The 18132-nt window shown below is 38.4% G+C and overlaps 1 protein-coding gene and 1 pseudogene across 4 annotated transcripts in view; one reads left to right on the forward strand and one right to left on the reverse strand.

Moving 5' to 3' along the window:
* The first annotated feature begins 492 nt into the window (after positions 1-492).
* TAF1A (TATA-box binding protein associated factor, RNA polymerase I subunit A) overlaps positions 493-18132 on the forward strand; it is a 42414-nt gene continuing 24774 nt past the window's right edge. The window contains exons 1-6 of one of the 4 annotated variants that reach the window (XM_072647781.1): positions 839-951; positions 1329-1569; positions 3392-3514; positions 12596-12765; positions 15022-15135; positions 17048-17246. In XM_072647781.1, coding sequence (XP_072503882.1) covers positions 3394-3514; positions 12596-12765; positions 15022-15135; positions 17048-17246 — 604 coding nt within the window. In that variant the 5' untranslated portion in view covers positions 839-951; positions 1329-1569; positions 3392-3393. Of the gene's footprint in view, positions 952-1174; positions 1570-1659; positions 2033-3391; positions 3515-12595; positions 12766-15021; positions 15136-17047; positions 17247-18132 lie in introns of those variants that run through there. The other 3 variants (XM_072647779.1, XM_072647780.1, XM_072647782.1) reach the window with 3 other exon arrangements.
* LOC140530468 (peptidyl-prolyl cis-trans isomerase A-like) lies at positions 4449-5110 on the reverse strand (annotated as a pseudogene).

An 18132-nucleotide genomic window follows, 5' to 3' on the forward strand; every position in this document is an offset into this window, starting at 1 on the left:
ACCTCCCATGAGGTAAACTCTTTTTCTGAGACATCCCATCCACTTCCTGAGCACTCTAAATTCAGAATGTTTCCTCACGCTGAAGTGAAATTTGCCTTTCTCTGATGGCTAATGAGCTATTTATTCCTAGTTCGACTTTGTGAAATGAAGCAGAATGGTCTAATTTCTCCTCCATTTGAAGGGCTGCACCCTATTTCAGAGCAGGCTCGTCTCTGGGCTGGGCGCCTCGAAACCTAAGACGGGCGAAATGTGCTTCTGTCTGCTCGCCTCCTGCCCAGCCTGGCTGGCTTCTCAAGTCACGTACTTGTGATCAGGGGACGCTCAGTGTCCTGCCAAGGCTGGAAGGGGAGAATTCCTTTTTTAAGGTTCAAGGCAAAGTAAAAGCATCCATTAGGAATATGTTGGCACGGGCATAATCATAACTATGCACAGTTAAACACTGTTTAACAGTGATTCCCGTCTCCCGCTTTCTTCTTCTTCTGCCCAAAACAGGAGTGGAGCGCTCGGACAGACGAGGACAGCCTAAGCCTTTCTGGCAGGACAGCTCCAACCCTCGGTCCTCGTGCTTCCTCTGCGCATCAACAGCTGCGCGCAAAGCCAAGCTGGCAAGTTCATCAAGAGTCAAAGGTCAGGGGTCATCAGCGGCCAGGCACTCAAGTGTCACCCTAAACCCCTCATTCTCCGGATCTGAGACCACAGTGACGGGAAAACCTATTCCGGGAATGCGGGATCCTCAGACGCCGGAAGCGGGGGAGGCGAGAGGCGCCGAAAAGGGGGGGGGGGGTCAAAGGAAGTGACGCAAGCGCTCTCTATAAGGCAACACGCGAGCGCATGCGCCGTCGGATCGTGCTCCGCTGTGCGTTTCACTGCATGCTCCCGGGCTGTCTGAACTTCCGCGGGGTTTCCTCTGGGTCCTAAGGAGAGGTGGAAAGAGGCCAGAGCCGAGCTCCGGTAAGTGTCAGAATGAGAATTCACAGATTCAGGAGCCGCTAACGGTGACTGGGCCTAGTCTCGGACGTCCCCTTACGTCTGGGCCCGCTTATTTATTTTTTTAGTAATGGCTCGGCCTTGTTGCCTTGGGAACTCGAGCCCCTGCCCTCTCCCTTCCCTCGCTTCCTTTCCCTCCTCTACCCCCGGGGAGGCGAGGCTTGGTTGCCATGGTAACCGCGTAACTGGGAGGGCAGACCGGAGGCGGGGAGGTGGCCTAGGACCCTCTGCTCGTCGCTCCGGCTGAGGAGGGGCGGTAATTGGTGAGGTCACGGCCGTCGTCTGTTAAGTCTCGTCCCAATTACGAAACCTCTGTGATGGAGGTCCTAAACTTTACGAAGCTAGTGATCAAAGCCCTGCGGTGGCGATGAAGATGATGATGGCGATGATGGGGATGGAGAAGGACTTCTACGGGGGTTTATAAAGTAACTTCCTCCTAACCTCACGACCCCTAGCAAGCGCCTACTACACCCAGCGTGTGCCCAGCGCTGGGCAGGGGGCAGTTCCCGCCCCCAAGGAGCTCGCAGTCTAATTGAGGGGACACCCTGCGGACAGATCCATGCAAAGACAGCTGTATACTAGGTAAACAGGAAATAGCGAGCCGAGGGAAAGCCCTGCAACCCAGAGGGTGGGGGAAGGCTTCCTGTAGGAGGCGGGATTTTTAGTTGGGACCAGCCGGGGAGGTCAGTGGTCAGAGCCGAGGAGGAAGAGCGGTCCAGACTCGGGGGTCAGTTTGAGAAAGTGCCTGGAGCCAGGAGAAGCGGAGGTGCCCAGCGTTTTTGTGTGCCCTGCTGGGAATTACGCAGCTCCGTGGTGAAGTGTCAGGGCAGGGATGACAAAAAGGAGGCTTTAAAGATCCGTGGGGCTTGCGAGGGCCATGCCGTAGGCTGTCTGATGATGCCCTCACAACCACCTTGGAAGCAGGGGCTGCGGCGGACTGATCCTGACTCAGGTTCTGCAGACCTCCAGCTCAGGGCTCTGCCCACGGTGTCACTTAGCTCCACGCGGACGTGCGAGTCCGGCGCTTGTCCTGTGCTTTTAGAGAGTGAGTTATGGTGTATGTAGTGAGAGCTGTCCTTGGGCCAAGGCTGACATGTAGTGACTGTATGACCCTGGTCAAGTCACTTATCCACTTGGTGCTGTAGACAACTCTGAGTTATAGAAGAGGCCCTGACCCACCTTGGTGGGAGGAGTTTTCTCATAGGAGTTCCCCCTGTCAGTGAAGTGACAGGTCCTGTCCCTGGTGCTCCTTGTGTGTTATTTCATTTGGGCAGACAATATGACTTACCACATTTAAAAAAAGAAGCTGAAGTGCCTAAAGATTAAGCCTTTGAAAATGAGGAAGCTGAGTTGATTTCTAAAGGTTCATCCACCTCTAACATTCCATGAACCTCTGTTATATTATATAATACTTTGTGGTGTACTCAGATTATTTCTTGTCTGTTTTTCTTCAACTAAATTGTTCTGTCATTCTTAATGAATTCTAAGCTCCTCTTATATAACAAAATATTAAGTAATTGTCTACAGTAGAAATCTCAAATACTCCCAACCAGATTAAGAAGTAATTGAAAACTATTTAGCAAAATAAATATACATAGAACATAGATAATGTTAATATGTGGTTTCTTAAGTTAATATGCAGCTTCAGGGATCCTTATTATTTAGAATTTAGTGGACTCTGTTTCTGTTTGGGATTGATACCATTGTTCTACACATCAAACCACTAATTAGAAAATTGTGATTCTTTTTACACTTTATCCTATCTCTGATCACTTGTTAAAGCAGGCTGGTAGAATCAGTAGTGTCTTGTCACAGATTTAACAGTGAGAGGACTTGAGTAGACTGTATGAGAAAACTGAGGCCCAGAGGGCATGTGTCACATAATTACTAATCAAAGGAAATTTCACCAAGTCCAGTCCTCTGTTAATATCTGTTAACTTGAGCAAAACCATGACTGATTTACATTGTTAAAACCTATAAAACTTGTATTAAGATCTTAGATTTGAAGCTTGAAGGAACCTTAGAGATCATGCCAATTGAGGCAGACACTGATAAGTGACTTGTCCAGGGTCACACAGTTAGGAATTGTCTGAGGCCAGATTTGAACTCAGGAAGATGAGTCTTCCTGACTCCATGCCCAGGCCTGACTCCAGGGACTCTATCTGCTGTGCCACCTAGGTGCCTATATACTGAAAGTGCTTAATAAATGTCTTTTTAAATTGATTTATATGGATGTTACCTTCTGGTCCATTTCAGTTACTACTGACAGCTCAATTTTGTTTTAAACTAAAGGAAATTCCAGGCACATTGAAGTGCATGCTATATTTGTTAGTTTTTTAAAAATGCTTTTTGAGCTATAGATTTATGTGCAGAATTTGTAAATATTCTTTTTCATTTGGAGTAGATATGGATACTTTCAGTGATGAACTAACGAGTCCTGGGGAAGAGGATGATCAAGTAGAAGCATCAGTAGGCGCTGGTCCAGAAATACATTTACCTTGGCGTTTACAGCACATCCAGAGTATAGGTAAGTGGAGCTGAACTATGGGAATAATATACACAATATGAAAAACAGATATAGGAATTTGGGCTTCCTGATTGTTTGGATTCTAGATAAATAAGAGTTACCATATCATGAGGATTTCTTTATAAATCTTATTCTTTCACTGAAAGTGGGCCTCATATACTCTTAGGGTTCTAGGGAAGTATGTTTCCCTAGTATAGGGTTATGAGCTATATACTATATGCAGTTATCCTTTCCACATTGAGAAGTAGGGGGTTAGGGGTGCAGCACCCCTGTAATCTGGAAAATCTACTTAAAATGTTTTGGCCCTCTCTTCGTACCAGAGAAGAGGTCTGATTATTTTCTTTTTCTTTCATGGAGTGTTTACAATACCTTATAAAATTTAGGTTAAGTATTTGACTCTGTGTCATCTGCTGTCCTTTTAGTTTCATGTGTGGCTTCCACAAAACTCCCCCAAAATTTCCTTTTAATTTTTTATGCTGGCCCACAATATATAGAAACCACAGTGGGGAAAGTTGTAAGGTGGAAAGGATAACTGTATAGTATATATTCTTAACTCTAGCTTATATTTTTTGGAAAGATAATTGGATTGAGAATCAGGCAAGACTTAGATTCTAGATGTCACTCTGGCAAATATTGTCATTGGGACTTTGGGTAGATAAATTTACGTCTTTGCTTCTTAGCTCCTTCATCTGTAAAATGAGGTGTTTAGACAAAATGACTTTTTTGTACTTGAGTTTTTATTTCATAATCATAAACTTAACTATATTGCCTATTCAGACTTGTGAAAGGAATCCAAAGAGAACTGTAGCAAGTGAGAGCACAAGCATTATAGGGTATGAGAGCAGTAGGAATTTAGGGGGCTCTTCCTGGTTTAGAGGAATGGTTTAGTGGTTAAGATAAAAGCAAAAAAATCCCCAAAAACAAAATAAGCCACTTATGAGAGGTGTCCACAGTCAGGAGTGGTGATCTTCTTGCTATTCTTGCCATCCCAGGAAATGAAGTACTCCATGGCTTCTATGATGTTCATATATTTTTTCACTTAGCCAAAGATCACATGCTTGCCATCTAGCCAGTCAGTCCTAAGATGAAAAACTGGGTGCCATTTGTGTTGGGCCCAACATTTGCTATGGACAAGGTGCCAGGACCAGTGATGAAATTCTCATCAGAGATGGACTTGCCACCAGTGGCTTATGGCAGGTGAAGTTACCACCCTGGTATATGAACTTAGGAATAATTTTTTGAAAGCAGACTCTCTTATAACCAAATCCCTTCTCTCTGTGCTTGGAGCATAGAAATTTTCTACTGTCTTTGGAATCTTGTCTGCATGGAGCTCAAAAGTACCATTGATAACAAGTCCAGGGACTTGTTATCAATGGTGATATCAAAGAAAACTGTGAGGTTGGGTGTGGCCACAGATGTCTGGGCTATGGATGTTGACAGAAGCAAGGGTGGTGAGGGTTGGTGTCTGGCAGATGGAACAAAGTCAAGGACTCCTGATTTCAACTTTTGCGAAACAACCAACCAGATGACTTTTCAAGGTTTCTTCACCTCTAAAATTCACTGGTTCTTTGGGCTCTTAAAGATCAAGACCACCATTGCCACTAGATTTTAACCTATTTTATTTTTATAGCATGTTAAATTTTAGTATAGAACTTAGTGCTGTCTATTTAGAGATGATTTTTTTTTTTTTTAGGAAATGATGTCTATTAGAGAACAAGGGATGAAAAAATAACATTTTTTGTAAATTTTCTTATTTATTAAAAACTTAAATACAAAATGAGAAAAGGAAAAAAATTTCCATGTACACAGCAGAACATGAGAGGATTCAATATAAAACAATAATTTTCCATTTCAAGAAAACCTATATAATAAATACTACACATTGTTTTCAAAGCTGTCCAACTTTTCTTTGCTTCCTTGTAGGTTTTCTCTTGTTCTCTTCTGTCCATTTTTTACTTTATATTTTCCCCCTCCTTTTCCACCCTGAAGAAGGCTACAATTAAGTATGGATATATATGTGTATATATGTGTGAGTGTATATATGTATATGTATATAGATAGATATCTATAAACATACAAGTATATGTAATATACACTCATACACATATATGTAAGACCATACTGTGCTTATTTCTACTTGTCATCTGTTTCTCTGAAGGTAGATAGCATCTTCCTTCATAAAACCACATCTTTCTATGTTTTTTTTAAATCAACCAGCTCATTATTTCCTATGCCACAGCAGTGTTCCAACCCAGTCACATCCTGAGATTGTCTGAAAATTTTTCCCCAATTTTCTGCTTTCCTTCTTTTCTTGACTACGTAGGTTTTATTTACACAAGAAAATATTTAATTTATAATAATTGAAATTATCCATTTTATACTTCAACAATGCTTTCACCTTACAGTTTAAGGTCTGATACTGCTGAATTTGCTTCCTTTACCTCTTTTTTCCCTGGTTTCTATGGAATTCCTGATCTTTTGTTCCTCCAATTGAACTTGTTATTTTTTTTCCCTAATTCATTAAGATAGTTTTTAGTAATTTAATTGGGATGGTATTGAATAAATAGATTAATTAGGTAAGATTGTCTTTTATTATATTGGCTTTACCTACCCATGAACAATAAATATTATTTCAGTTGTTTAGATCTGGCTTTATTTGTATAAAAATGTGTTTTATGTTTATATAGTTCCTGTGTCTGTTTTGGCAGGTATACTCTCAGGTATTTTCTACTGTCTAGTTATTTTAAATGGTCTAAAATAATATTGAAAATAACATTTTAGTATAATATAATCCATTCTGTCATTCTAGAGCATGACTATATGTGTTATGTCTTATTTGCATGTAAGCAAGACAAATTGGAATTACTATTCTCGAGACATTTGAAATAGAACTGTTATATTGTAAGCCAAATATATCTGTTGAATTATATATACTCACAGAAATTCTTGTCAGAAAACTTTTCTAAAAACTTCCATCCTTTGGTTTTGCTCTCTGAAAATTATGTGTCCATAATTACAAATTGAAAATGCTCTTAACTCTGCCTTATAGTCTATTAAAGTAATTGAAGAAGTGCCTTTTCCACAAGGTGGAATAGTAGTTCACAATGAAAGCTGAATTTGTCACATTTTTATATGTTAATTTCAAAAAGAATTAATCTTGTGACTGGTATCCAAATCAATCTGTCCAATTAATTATACACAGACTCATGTGACTTCCTTTTGTTTATAAATTCAAAGTCCTCTTGAGAAACATTGTCAAGCCATCCATTTGGACAACTATTAAGAGAAGATAGCAGAGGACAAATTATTAGATGTCTAAAGTGCTTAGGAGTTAACTACTCAAACTTGAAGTTATTCTTTATGTCCTAACACACAGTAAGTTCTCAGCGTATTGACCAAGTGAAAATAATAAGAGTGGAAAGAGTTGGCAACATTTCCTGAGAGTCTTTAAAAAGCCAAACAAAGGATTTTACATTTTATCCTAGAGCAAAGGTGCTTAATCTGAGGTCTGTGAATTTTTTAAAAAATATTTTGATAACTATTGCAATATAGTTGGTTTCTTTTGTAAATCTGAGTATTTAAAAACATTCTGAGAAAAAAATTCCTAAATTTCACCAGGCTGCCTAAGAGTAGTCCCAGTACATAAATAAATAAACAAACAATTAAAAAACAACTCCTATCCTAGAGGCAATAGGGAGACATTGAAATTTAGGAGAGAGATCTGTGTTTAAGGACAGTAATTTTAGCTGCTCTGTGCAGGTGGGATTGACTCGAAGTAGGAAACCAAGTATAAAGCTCTTTCAGGAGTGCAGGAAAGAGGTGATGAGTACCTGAGCCAAGGTGATAGTTGTTTGAGTCCACTGAGAAGGGCTCAGATGTGGTAAGTATTGTGGACCTAGGAACATCAACTATTGGCTGTTGCTTGGCTATGTGAGGTGATAGAGAGTGAGAAATAAAGAATGACATAAAGGTATATTTGTCCAAAGAATTAGCTGGTAAAAGAAACAGTGATATAGTATGAATTTCATCATTATAGCCTTATACATTACCTGGCCAGGTAGAGAATATAGATAACACTTTCCTGATAGAGATCATGAAAACTACAAAGAAGAAAGATATAGTGGTAGTGAGAGATTTTACTTCTCTGAATAGCTACCAGAAAAATCACTAAAAGCAGAAAATCTGTTAAATTGCCTATTCTCTGCTAGGGAAGATGGCCTAGCTCCACCAGATCTCAAATTGTATTTTAAAGCAGCAATTATCAAAACCACTTGGTACTGGCTAAGAAACAGAAGGGTAGGCCAGTGGAATAGGCTACGTACTCAAGATGCAGCAGTCAGTGAATATAGCAATCTACTGTTTGATAAACCCAAGGACCCTAGCTTCTGGGATAAGGACTCATTGTTTGACAAAAATTGCTGGGAAAAGTGGATAACAGTGTGGTGGAAACTAGGCATAGACCAATGCCTGACACCGTATACAAAAATAAAGTCCAAATGGGTACATGATCTAGGTATAAAGATTGATACTATAAACAAATTAGGGGAGCAAGGAACAGTGCATTTATCAGATTTATGGAGAAGGGAAGAATTTTTGTCTAAACAAGAGATAGAAAGCATTATGAAGTGCAAAATGGATAATTATGACTACATTAAACTGAAAAGTTTTTGCACAGCCAAACCCAGTGCAACCAAGATTAGGAGGGAAGCAGAAAACTGGGAAAGAATTTTTGCAACTAGTATCTGTGATAAAGGCCTCATTTCTGAAATATATAGAGAACTGAGTCAAATGTACAAGAATACAAGTCATTCCCCAATTGATAAATGGTCAAAGGGTATGAACAGGCAGTTTTCAGAGGAAGAAATTAAGCTATCTATAGTCATATGAAAAAATGCTCTAAATCACTTTTGATTAGAGAGATGGAAATCAAAACAGCTCTGAGATACCACATCACACCTATCAGATTGGCTAACATGACAAAACAGGAAGATGATAAATGTTGGAGAAGATGTGGGAGAGTTGGAACTCTAATTCATTGTTGGTGGAGCTGTGAGCTGGTCCAACCATTCTGGAGAGCAATTTGGAACTATGCCCAGGGGGCTACAAAAATGTGCATACTCTTTGACCCAGCAATACCACTTTTAGGACTGTATCCCCAAGAGATCATAACAATGGGAAAGGGTCCCACATCTACAAAAGTAATTATAGTAGCTCTCTTTGTGGTGGCGAAAAACTGGAAATCAAGGAGATGCCCATCAATTGGGGAATGGCTGAATAAATTGTGGTATATGAAAGTAAGGGAATACTGTTGTGCTATAAGAAATGATGAATAGGAAGACTTCAGAGAGGCCTGGAAAGACTTATATGATCTGATGCTGAGTGAAAGGAGCAGAACCAGGAGAACTTTGTACACAGCAACGACCACAGTGTGCGAGGATTTTCTGGTAGACTTAGAACTTCATTGCAATGCAAGGACTTAAGAAATTCCCAATGGTCTTCTAAGGCAAAATACCTTCCACATCCAAAGAACGAACTATGGAATTCAATCGCAGAATGTAGCAGATCATTTTTGTGTGTGTGTATTACATTTTGGTTTATTATGTGATTTCTCCCATTCATTTTAGTTCTTCTATGCAACATGACTAAGGTAAAAATGTATTTAATAGGAATGTATGTGTAGAGCCTATATAAAATTGTATGCCATCTTGGGGAGTGAGGGAAAAAAAATCTAAGTTATATGGTAGTAAGTGTAGAACACTGAAAATAAATTAAAAAATTAAAAAAAAAAATTTCCTGTTCTCTTGCACAAAGTAAGGGAAACAACCAAAGGAATAGATACTTTGGACCTAATTCTGACCAACCAGGAAGAACAGGTTGCAGATGTGGAAGTGACAGGGGAAGAAAGTGATACATCTTGGGGTTTACAATAGCTAAGGAAGAGAATACTGAACCTAGTTAGATATATGCTCCAGACTTTAGGAAAGCAGATTTCAGAAAATCTAAAGAATAATAGATGTAATCTCATTGTCTATGATTCTAAAAATAAAATTTGCCAAATGGAAATGGGAAGCAGTGGAAGATAGATGATTACTTGTCAGATAGGTCTTAGTGGTGGTGTTTTTTGGATTAGAAGTTAAAATAGGTGAGTATGGAAGTTCCCTATATTGTTACCCCCAAATTAAATTCTGACAATAAAATCTCCAGAATCTTCAGTGGTTCTGATGTGGAAGAAAAGGAAAACACATCTAGAAAGATATATTTAAACATATAGGGTACTGAGTTCGGAATTTAAAAGGACATCTTTGAAAAATTCAAGGAAGATGCATAACTGAGTTAAACACAAAGAGATTGACACTATTTTTTTTTAGAATAATGTCAGAAATGTCAGAGTTCGATGTTCTAAGGGCAGCAACAAAGATCTTTCAAGGTTACGTGTTGGGCAAACTAAACCAGACAGTTACAGTCCTACTTCTTGTGATGGATGGTGTTAATGTTAAAAAAATGACAGAGAAGGCAGAAGGACTCAGCTGTTTTGCTTTTCTCTTTTCCTTCAAGGAGAATAATCTTCAGACTGGAAAGGGTAGGAGAAATGTGATTAAGAGAGAATTGGAGCCAAGGATAGTTGAGGAGATTGTCAGAGAACACCTGGCTACAGTAACTGACCTTGTCACCTGGTCAAATAACATTCTGTGGTACTGAAAGAAGATGCCAGTGAGATCAGCAACAGGTTATCAGTAATCTTTGTAGATTCATGGAACATGGAAGAGGTGCTAGAACTCTGGAATTCTGCAAAAAGGAGAAAAATATGGATTCTACAGACAGAAGACTGATGAATATATCTAATATGTATCCACACTGATTCAGAGGCATTTTAGAGACAAACCATAAATTTATGATTTGTGAACACTTAGGAAATAAATGATCATGATTAGCATATAACTTGGGGTCACTTAAAACAGATCATGCCATTATTTTCTTGATAGAATTGGTAGATAATTCTGTAGCATGTCTTAGTATGTCTTTGTTTCAACAAAACATTTGATAGTCTCTCCCGTAGAAATTCAGTGAGTAAAGTAGTAAAACAGGGATGAATCTTGTATTGGTATATTTTCTGAAAAAGGTGATTTCCCTGGTAGTCTTTGTTTTTAACCTTTTCTGGATACTTCTTGTTTTACATCATGATCATTTCCTGATATTTGGTCTTTTACTTTTGAATCCTCCCATATTACAAGGAAAAACAGGTAAACAAAACAAACCAACTAAGCAGCATATGCTAAGAACAGGGAAATGTGTTTTATTTTCTGTTTTCTTTGGTCAGCATTAGTTATTTAATTAATCTTAATTCAAACACTTTTTACTATTTTTCTTTGTTTTATCATAGTTATTGCTTATATTGTTCTAGTTCTGTTTTTTAAAATCTATATCAATTTATGTAAGTCTTATGTTTCTTTGAATTCCTGACCGTTGTCATTTATGGTTCAGTAATATTCTTTCTATTACATTCATTCATCACAGTTTGTTCAGTGATTCCCCAGTCAGTGGGAACCTACTTTGTTTCTCGTTTTTTTTGCAACAACAAAAAACACTATTTGCAATATATTTGTAAAATATGTTGGTATAAATGGGACTTTTATTGATCTCTCTAACCTCCTTAGGACATTTTAGAGTCAAAGGATATATAAACAATTCAGCTGCAGAATCACAGGATTTTTGAGTTGGAAGAGACCTCAGCATTCATCTAGTTCAACCCATACCTGAAAAGTATGGGTAAAACATGCTTGAGAAAGGGACTTCAGTCTCTGCCCAAACACATCTAATGAAGTAAGAGCCTCTCCTTCCACAACTGGTAGAAAGCTTCTTTTTGACAATAACCCTAGATTTGCCTCTTGGCACCTCTTGCCCCTCCTGGGCCTGATTTCTGATGACCAACAAAACAAGTACAACCCCTCTTCCACCTCAGAGTCTTTCAGATACTTGGAAAAAGCCGCAAGTTCCCCAGACTTCTCCAGGCTAAACACCCCCAGTTTTGACCACTTTTTATAGGATATGGATCCTGTTCATCCTTTGGATGCTCCCCTTCTTGTCAATGTCTTTTTTAAACCATGGTGACCAAAATTAAGCGTAATGTTCCAGATGTCATCTGACCAAGGCATAGTACAGAAGAATGATTAATTTTTCTAATTAAGATTTCTAATTATTTTATTAGTAGTTCTAAAAGTTAAATTTCTGGCTGCCACATCATACTGCTAATTCATTTTGAACTTGGAGTTCATTAAAATCCCCAGATGTTTTTAGGACAAGCTGCTAAACAATTATACCTTCCCATCATGTACTTATGAAATAGATTTTTTTAAAACTCAAATGTAAGACTTTACCTTTACGCCTCTTCAATTTGATCTTCTTAGACTCAGTCCAAGTGCCCACAATGCCTCAGGATACAAGAGATTGCTTCTCTTTGGAGGGTTCAGTCAGAGAGCTGGATAATCAGTTGCTGAGGGTGTTTTCAGGCTTGGGTTTAAGGAGATGATCCCTGAGGTTCTTTCCCATTCTGAAATTTTGTGACTGTAAAACAGACCTCAGTCACCAACTTTGACAAGGACTTGAGGTAATTTAACATATTGTACAGGCATACCCTTCATAATGATGTTAATTGAAGCATTTGAAGCAAGTATGTTATTGTCTGCCAACACACAAAGTAATGACTAGGTCCTTATTGGAAATCAGGAGAGCCAATTCTAGTCTTACCCCTGGGAATTAACTGTGTGATTTTGTACAAGTCACTTCACCCCTTTGAAGCTCAGTTTCCTCATCTGTAAAATGGGATCAGGGATAGGACATGATTATTCCAGCTCTAACTTTCTTTGGTTCTGTGACTGTGCCACAAAAGCACAATGTTATAAATGGATAACTGTTATGCCAGTGTTTCCAGACCTTAGAGGGGTGTTCTTTTTTAACGTATTAATGATGTTATTATGAAATAATCTTGGTCAAAGCGACCTTTTGCAGGGACTAGTTTTACTAGCAAATTTAGTTATTCCTTGTGCTCTGTGGTGACTGTCTGCTTAACTTTATTTTTTAAAGTGAATCATGGCCATAACGGGACAAATTTTACTCGGACGACAAGTATTTGTTTAAATTTCATACAAGAAGCTGTGCTGAAGCACCAATGGCAGCAAGCCTCCGAGTTCCTGCAGAGTTATTTCCAGGCCCTGGAGGACGTTAACAGCCAGAAACGGCAGGTGGCCCCGGAGGCAAGTGAGCTAAAGATGGGAGGGAGCCTGAGGAGTTCCTTCATCCTCCATTTCACTGATGAGTAAATTTGCTCAGGACTTAAAATGTTTTATTGAGATGCCTTTGTTACATTTTTAAGAGTATTTTAAGTAGAAACAGCTTCATGTGAAGGTTGTATGCATGGATGAAGGAAAGATTTATTTCCCTCTATATTTTCTGTTTCTAATGAAGTAAAATTTAAAAAGGGATAAGGTGGTTTGAATGCATGATTTTAAAATTAGCAAATTGTCTTGATTATTCTTCATTTGGTTTCATATGTTTCTGCTTCCTTTGGCTATAGTTTATAAAATAAATAATCAGTTATTTATTTGCAAAATGAATCTGTGTCACCTTGAGCAAATTACTTCATCTCATTGGGCTGCAATTTCCCTATCTCTCAAAAAGAGTATTTGGACTAGAAAATCTCTAAGGTTTAGCTCTAAAATTCTTTGATTCTATGGTTCTAACTTTTGCAACTGGAACAAACATCAGTTTCTGAATTAGGAAGAATGAGCATTTAGATTATGTCAGGTAAAAGGACACGTATAGCAAATGTGCTGGGATTATTCTTAACTGTTTCCTTTTCTTCTGCCTCTACCTTCATCCAGTCAGTTGTTAGATCTTGGCAATTCTACCCCCATGGAACCTCTCAAATCTTTTTCTCTGCTCAGGTCATTCTCACTCTAGTTCAGACCTTCATCTCTGCTTGCCTGGCCCATTGGAACAGTCCCCTAATTGGTTTCCAACCTCTTTTTCTCCAGTCCATTCTCCACATAAGTGCCAAAATTATCTTCCTAAAGTACAAATCTGACTATGTCACTCCCCTTCTCTGGAAACTTAATTGGCTCCCTATTTCATCTAGAACAAAAACCAAAAACTCTTCAGTATGGCATTTAAAGCTCCTGTAATTTGGCTGCAGTGTGCTTTTATAGGGTTATTATTGCACATCATTCCCTTCATGATCTTTATGCTTCATCCAAACCTGTGTCCAAGTGCTCCTGGATAACACGTTCCATTTCCTGTCTGTGTGCCAAGCTGTCATCTGACTGGGAGACATTTCCTCCTCACCTCTGCCTCTTAGAATCCTACCTTCCTTTAAGGTTCAGCTAATGTGCTGTCTCTTTTGGGAAGCCTTTTCCTGATCCCACGAGTTGTCAGTGCTCATTCTTTCATCATACTATCTATCACATATACACTTATCTATTTGCATGTTCTGTCTCTTTGCGAGGATGTAAACTCTTTGAGGACAGGAATTGTTTTTCATTTTGTCTTTTTGTCTCCAGCACCAGGATAGCTCCTTTTAGAAAATAGGTGTTTGTAAAATGCTTGTTGGATTGGACTGAATTTTTTGAGAGAGAGAGAAAAGAACATTTACTAAGTGTTTACTATTTTCAGAGCACTTTAAGAAGTGCTGAGGATACAAATAGGAAATTAGGACAGTCCATGTTCTTCTGGAGCTAACATTTTACCATTAAAATGTTAAATTAAAAACATTTTACTATTTCCTCATGGAGAAAACAGCACATAAAGGAGGTTACAGCTGTGAGTTGGATGGAAAGGTTTATGGTCCTTAGGGTGCAGGGGCAAAACAGTTATTTTAATTCACAATAACATTGATTTAAATTTAAGCAAGTTTTAGCTTAATGTAAGAAAAAATTTTCCTAATTAGAACTCCAAAAAAACCCCCAAAAAACCTGTCATATGTTGAGTTCCCAGTGAGCAAATAGAGGTGGGACAACTACTTGTCAGGAATGTTATAGAACAGACTTCAAGTCTATTTTTTTTTTTCTGACAAATGATTTAAATCAAAATTTCAGTTAAATCTTTCTTGAAGTAAACATTATATAGTTATATTAAATCAGAGAAATAAAGAGGAACAGAAGCCAAAGAAACATGCCATCAGAAAGGAGAACTCTTAATCCCAAATGTTGGTGGTGAGGAAGTAATATAAAATTAGAGTTAATTAAGTGAAGAGATTTCTTTTCATCTTATGATAGATACCTTTTGCTGATAACTTCCCAAATTAAAATATAGTTTACTTTTTATCTTCCACGTACCACATCCACTGTAGATGAAATTACTTGTCCCAGCTTTTTGGTAGTTTAATGCTTTGTGAAGTTTTTATTAAGTAAATACTGTGGTTTAATAATAGTTTTTTCAGGTAGAAATAAAAACTGGAAGGAATTTAACATTTTGATTCCTACTCCTTTTCTCTTTTCACTGTATTAACTTGACAGAACATTTGGAAACTGGGCAGTGCAATTTTATATCATCATCCTAAGAGCAACATTGAAACCTTCAGTGCCTTTGCTGACCGGATGAAAAATATCGGTGTCCAAAATTATTTAAAGGTAAGGAAGGACCTGTTCTGTAGGATAATAGATTGTTAGAATGGAGCTTACAAGCCATCTAGTAGTACCCCCTCATTTCACAGAGGAAACTGAGGCTCACAGAGCAGAAGTGAAATGACTTGACCAGGGTCCCACAGCTAGTAAGTGTGATAAACAGAATTTGAACCCAGGTCTTTCGGACTTTCAAGTGCAGTATTCTACCCACTGCACCATGGTGATAATTGGGTGGTAGAGACTTGATAGCCCAGTGATGATGAAAAATTGATAGGAGGGGATAGGAAAAGATAGTGGTACCACTAAATGAATAAAGGGTAGTTTTATGAACATTGGCTGTATAACATCTATCTACCTCATTGTTTCTTTAGTTATCTATACTATCCTTTCATGTTCTCTAGTTTTTTCTGGCCCTTGAGTATTTTCAGAAGCAAAATACTAAGATGCCTTTGTTTGAATTTCTCCCAGTTTTCCAGAGCAGGATCTCAGAGAGTGTTCTATAGTTGTGGTTATGTGATAATGAATTTCTAAAACGTTTGCATATCATTTGAGTCTTTTTGTAACAAGTAAACATAAGTAAGCAAGACAGATTTACACATTGGCTAGATCTGAAAATGTGTGTTTCATTCTGTACCTCCAGTCTGTCACCTCTCTGTGCAGAGTTGGGAAGCAAGTCTTTTCATCTGAGTTCTCTGGTCATTGTGATTCCCTGCATTGATCAAACTTCCTAAGTTTTTCAAAGTTTCTTTTCTTTACATTGTAGTCGACATTATTATAAATTGTCCTGGCTCTGTTCACTTCCCTCTGTATCAGCTTTCATTTCTTCCTAAGTTTCTCTGAGTCTGTTTCTTTTATCACTCTCAATAATATTAATAATAATCCATTCCATTCGTGTGCCATAATTTAATGAACCATTCCCCAACCTTTGGGCACCCCCCCATTTCCAGTTTCTTTGCTACAACAAACTGTTGCTGTGAATTTTTTTTCCTGTGCTTGAGTCCTTTCTTGCTTCTTATAATTTTTTTTGGGGGGGGGTATCATGATTGTATTATGTATGCTCTTCCTCCTTACAGGGATGCTTTCTCTTCCATCTCTGTCTCCTCAAATGCTCCTCACACAACAGAGGTTTTACCTTTGCACCAAGCTCTGTCTTCAAGTCTCATAGCACTCAGTGTCTCTTTCTTGTATTATAGAACTTAACTCTTAGTATCTTCCTTCAGTGAAGACTTTCTCTGACTCCTCACTCCATGACCTGCATTTGTGAAGCCTGTACCAGCAGAATTCAGCCTCTGACAGAGTCTGCCAGGCTAGAAAGCTTCAAGTATGGGCTCAGTAGCTAACTGATTTTGTGTCTGTCCTCTGTATACCAGCCTAGCTATTTTTGGAGAGGTTTTTCACCAGGATGGCTGTAAGGTGATTAATTTTTCTGTTCCAACAGCACTAAGAGATCATCTACTAAATTACAATGGGTTATGGTCTATGTCAGCGAATGGGAATGCATATATCAAAAAGATTCTAGATTCTTGAAGTACTGAATTTATATCTCGTATTGTTCTCCCATTGTTTCATGACTTCAGTATTGTCTTCTGACTAGATGTAACTTCTTGACATCTGGGACTGTCTCAACCTCTTTGGCATATTCCTGTAGTTCCTATGTCTTGTTTTTGTCTAGTCTTATGATTTCCTTGATGTAGGGAATTCCCAGGGAAGAGATTCCTTCATCAAAGCAAATTCTGGAATTGAGTGTTGCCTCAGAGGTGCTGAGGAATTATATAACTTGCTATCATACAGTCAGTATGTATCAGATGTAGGACTTGAATTCATGCATTCCTGCCTCTGAGGCCACTTTTCTGTCCTCTGTTCTTCTCTGCCTCTTCTGTTCAGAATCCTATGACCCAGGTTGTTTTTTCTGTTGCAGATCTCCTTACAGCATGCATTATACCTTCTGCATAAGGGAATGGTTGAGGATGCTTACAGGAACCTAAACCAGGCAGAAAGCTGGAGATACGGTGAAATGTCTGCTTCCCAAGAAAAATTAATTAAACTTATCCAGGCCTACAGAGGGCTTTTGGACTATTATACATGGTCTAAAAAGAGAACTGAACTGGCCAGATTTGGTGAGTGAATTTTAGGCTTTACCTTATGCTGTCTAGGAGTGGAAAGAACGTTGCAAGATTATATTGTTCATCTCTAGACGTCATTTGTATATTGCAGAGAAGGAAAACCTCCAACAAAGGAAATTTCATAATTTCCTTTGATACAGTTTTTAGTGTCTCAAAACCCTTCTACTCAGGAAGCTTCATGGGCATCCATAAAATGGTCAGTTATTTTTATGGTTTTTAAAAACTTCAATTGCCATTAATAGTTGGTTTGTCATTTACTTAGTAGTGACTTGTAGATGTGGATTGTCTTTTGTGCATGTTTGTAATGGAGTTCATTTTACTCATTTTGTAAGACTAATCCATGTAGATAATAGTATCAGGCAAATTCTCTCAAACCCAACTGATTCTCCTGTGAATCAGCCCTTTCCATGAAATTGTACGAACATTTCCATTTTAATTTTAAGTGTGAATGTACCCATTTTCTACGACCACTGGCATGTGAAACATACTTCAACTTCCTGACTTCCCTAATATTGCTTGACACACCCTCAAGCTTCTAGGTTTATATTCTTTGGAATTATTTTGATTTTAGTTTTGAATCCACTGTTGCCTATCAGTCCTCATGACAATCATTTTCTTCAAAGTCTTCTGCTAATTCCTGGTCTCCTAATCTTTAGCCCCTGAATAACTTCCACCATCTGATTTATCTACTGCTTTTGGACTGCTGTGTCACTGAAGAAAGTCATGAAATCCACTTGATTTCATCTACTATAAATTTATGGCACATGCCCAGAGCTAAGTCCTCATTGCCATTTGGAAATCCTTCCATTGAATTCCTATCTATCCCCTATCTCTTTTTCCTGGAGTGACTTTTAAAATTATTCTTTTGTTTTATAACTCC

Source organism: Notamacropus eugenii, chromosome 2 (genome assembly GCF_028372415.1).
Source record: "Notamacropus eugenii isolate mMacEug1 chromosome 2, mMacEug1.pri_v2, whole genome shotgun sequence".
Taxonomy (NCBI): domain Eukaryota; kingdom Metazoa; phylum Chordata; class Mammalia; order Diprotodontia; family Macropodidae; genus Notamacropus; species Notamacropus eugenii.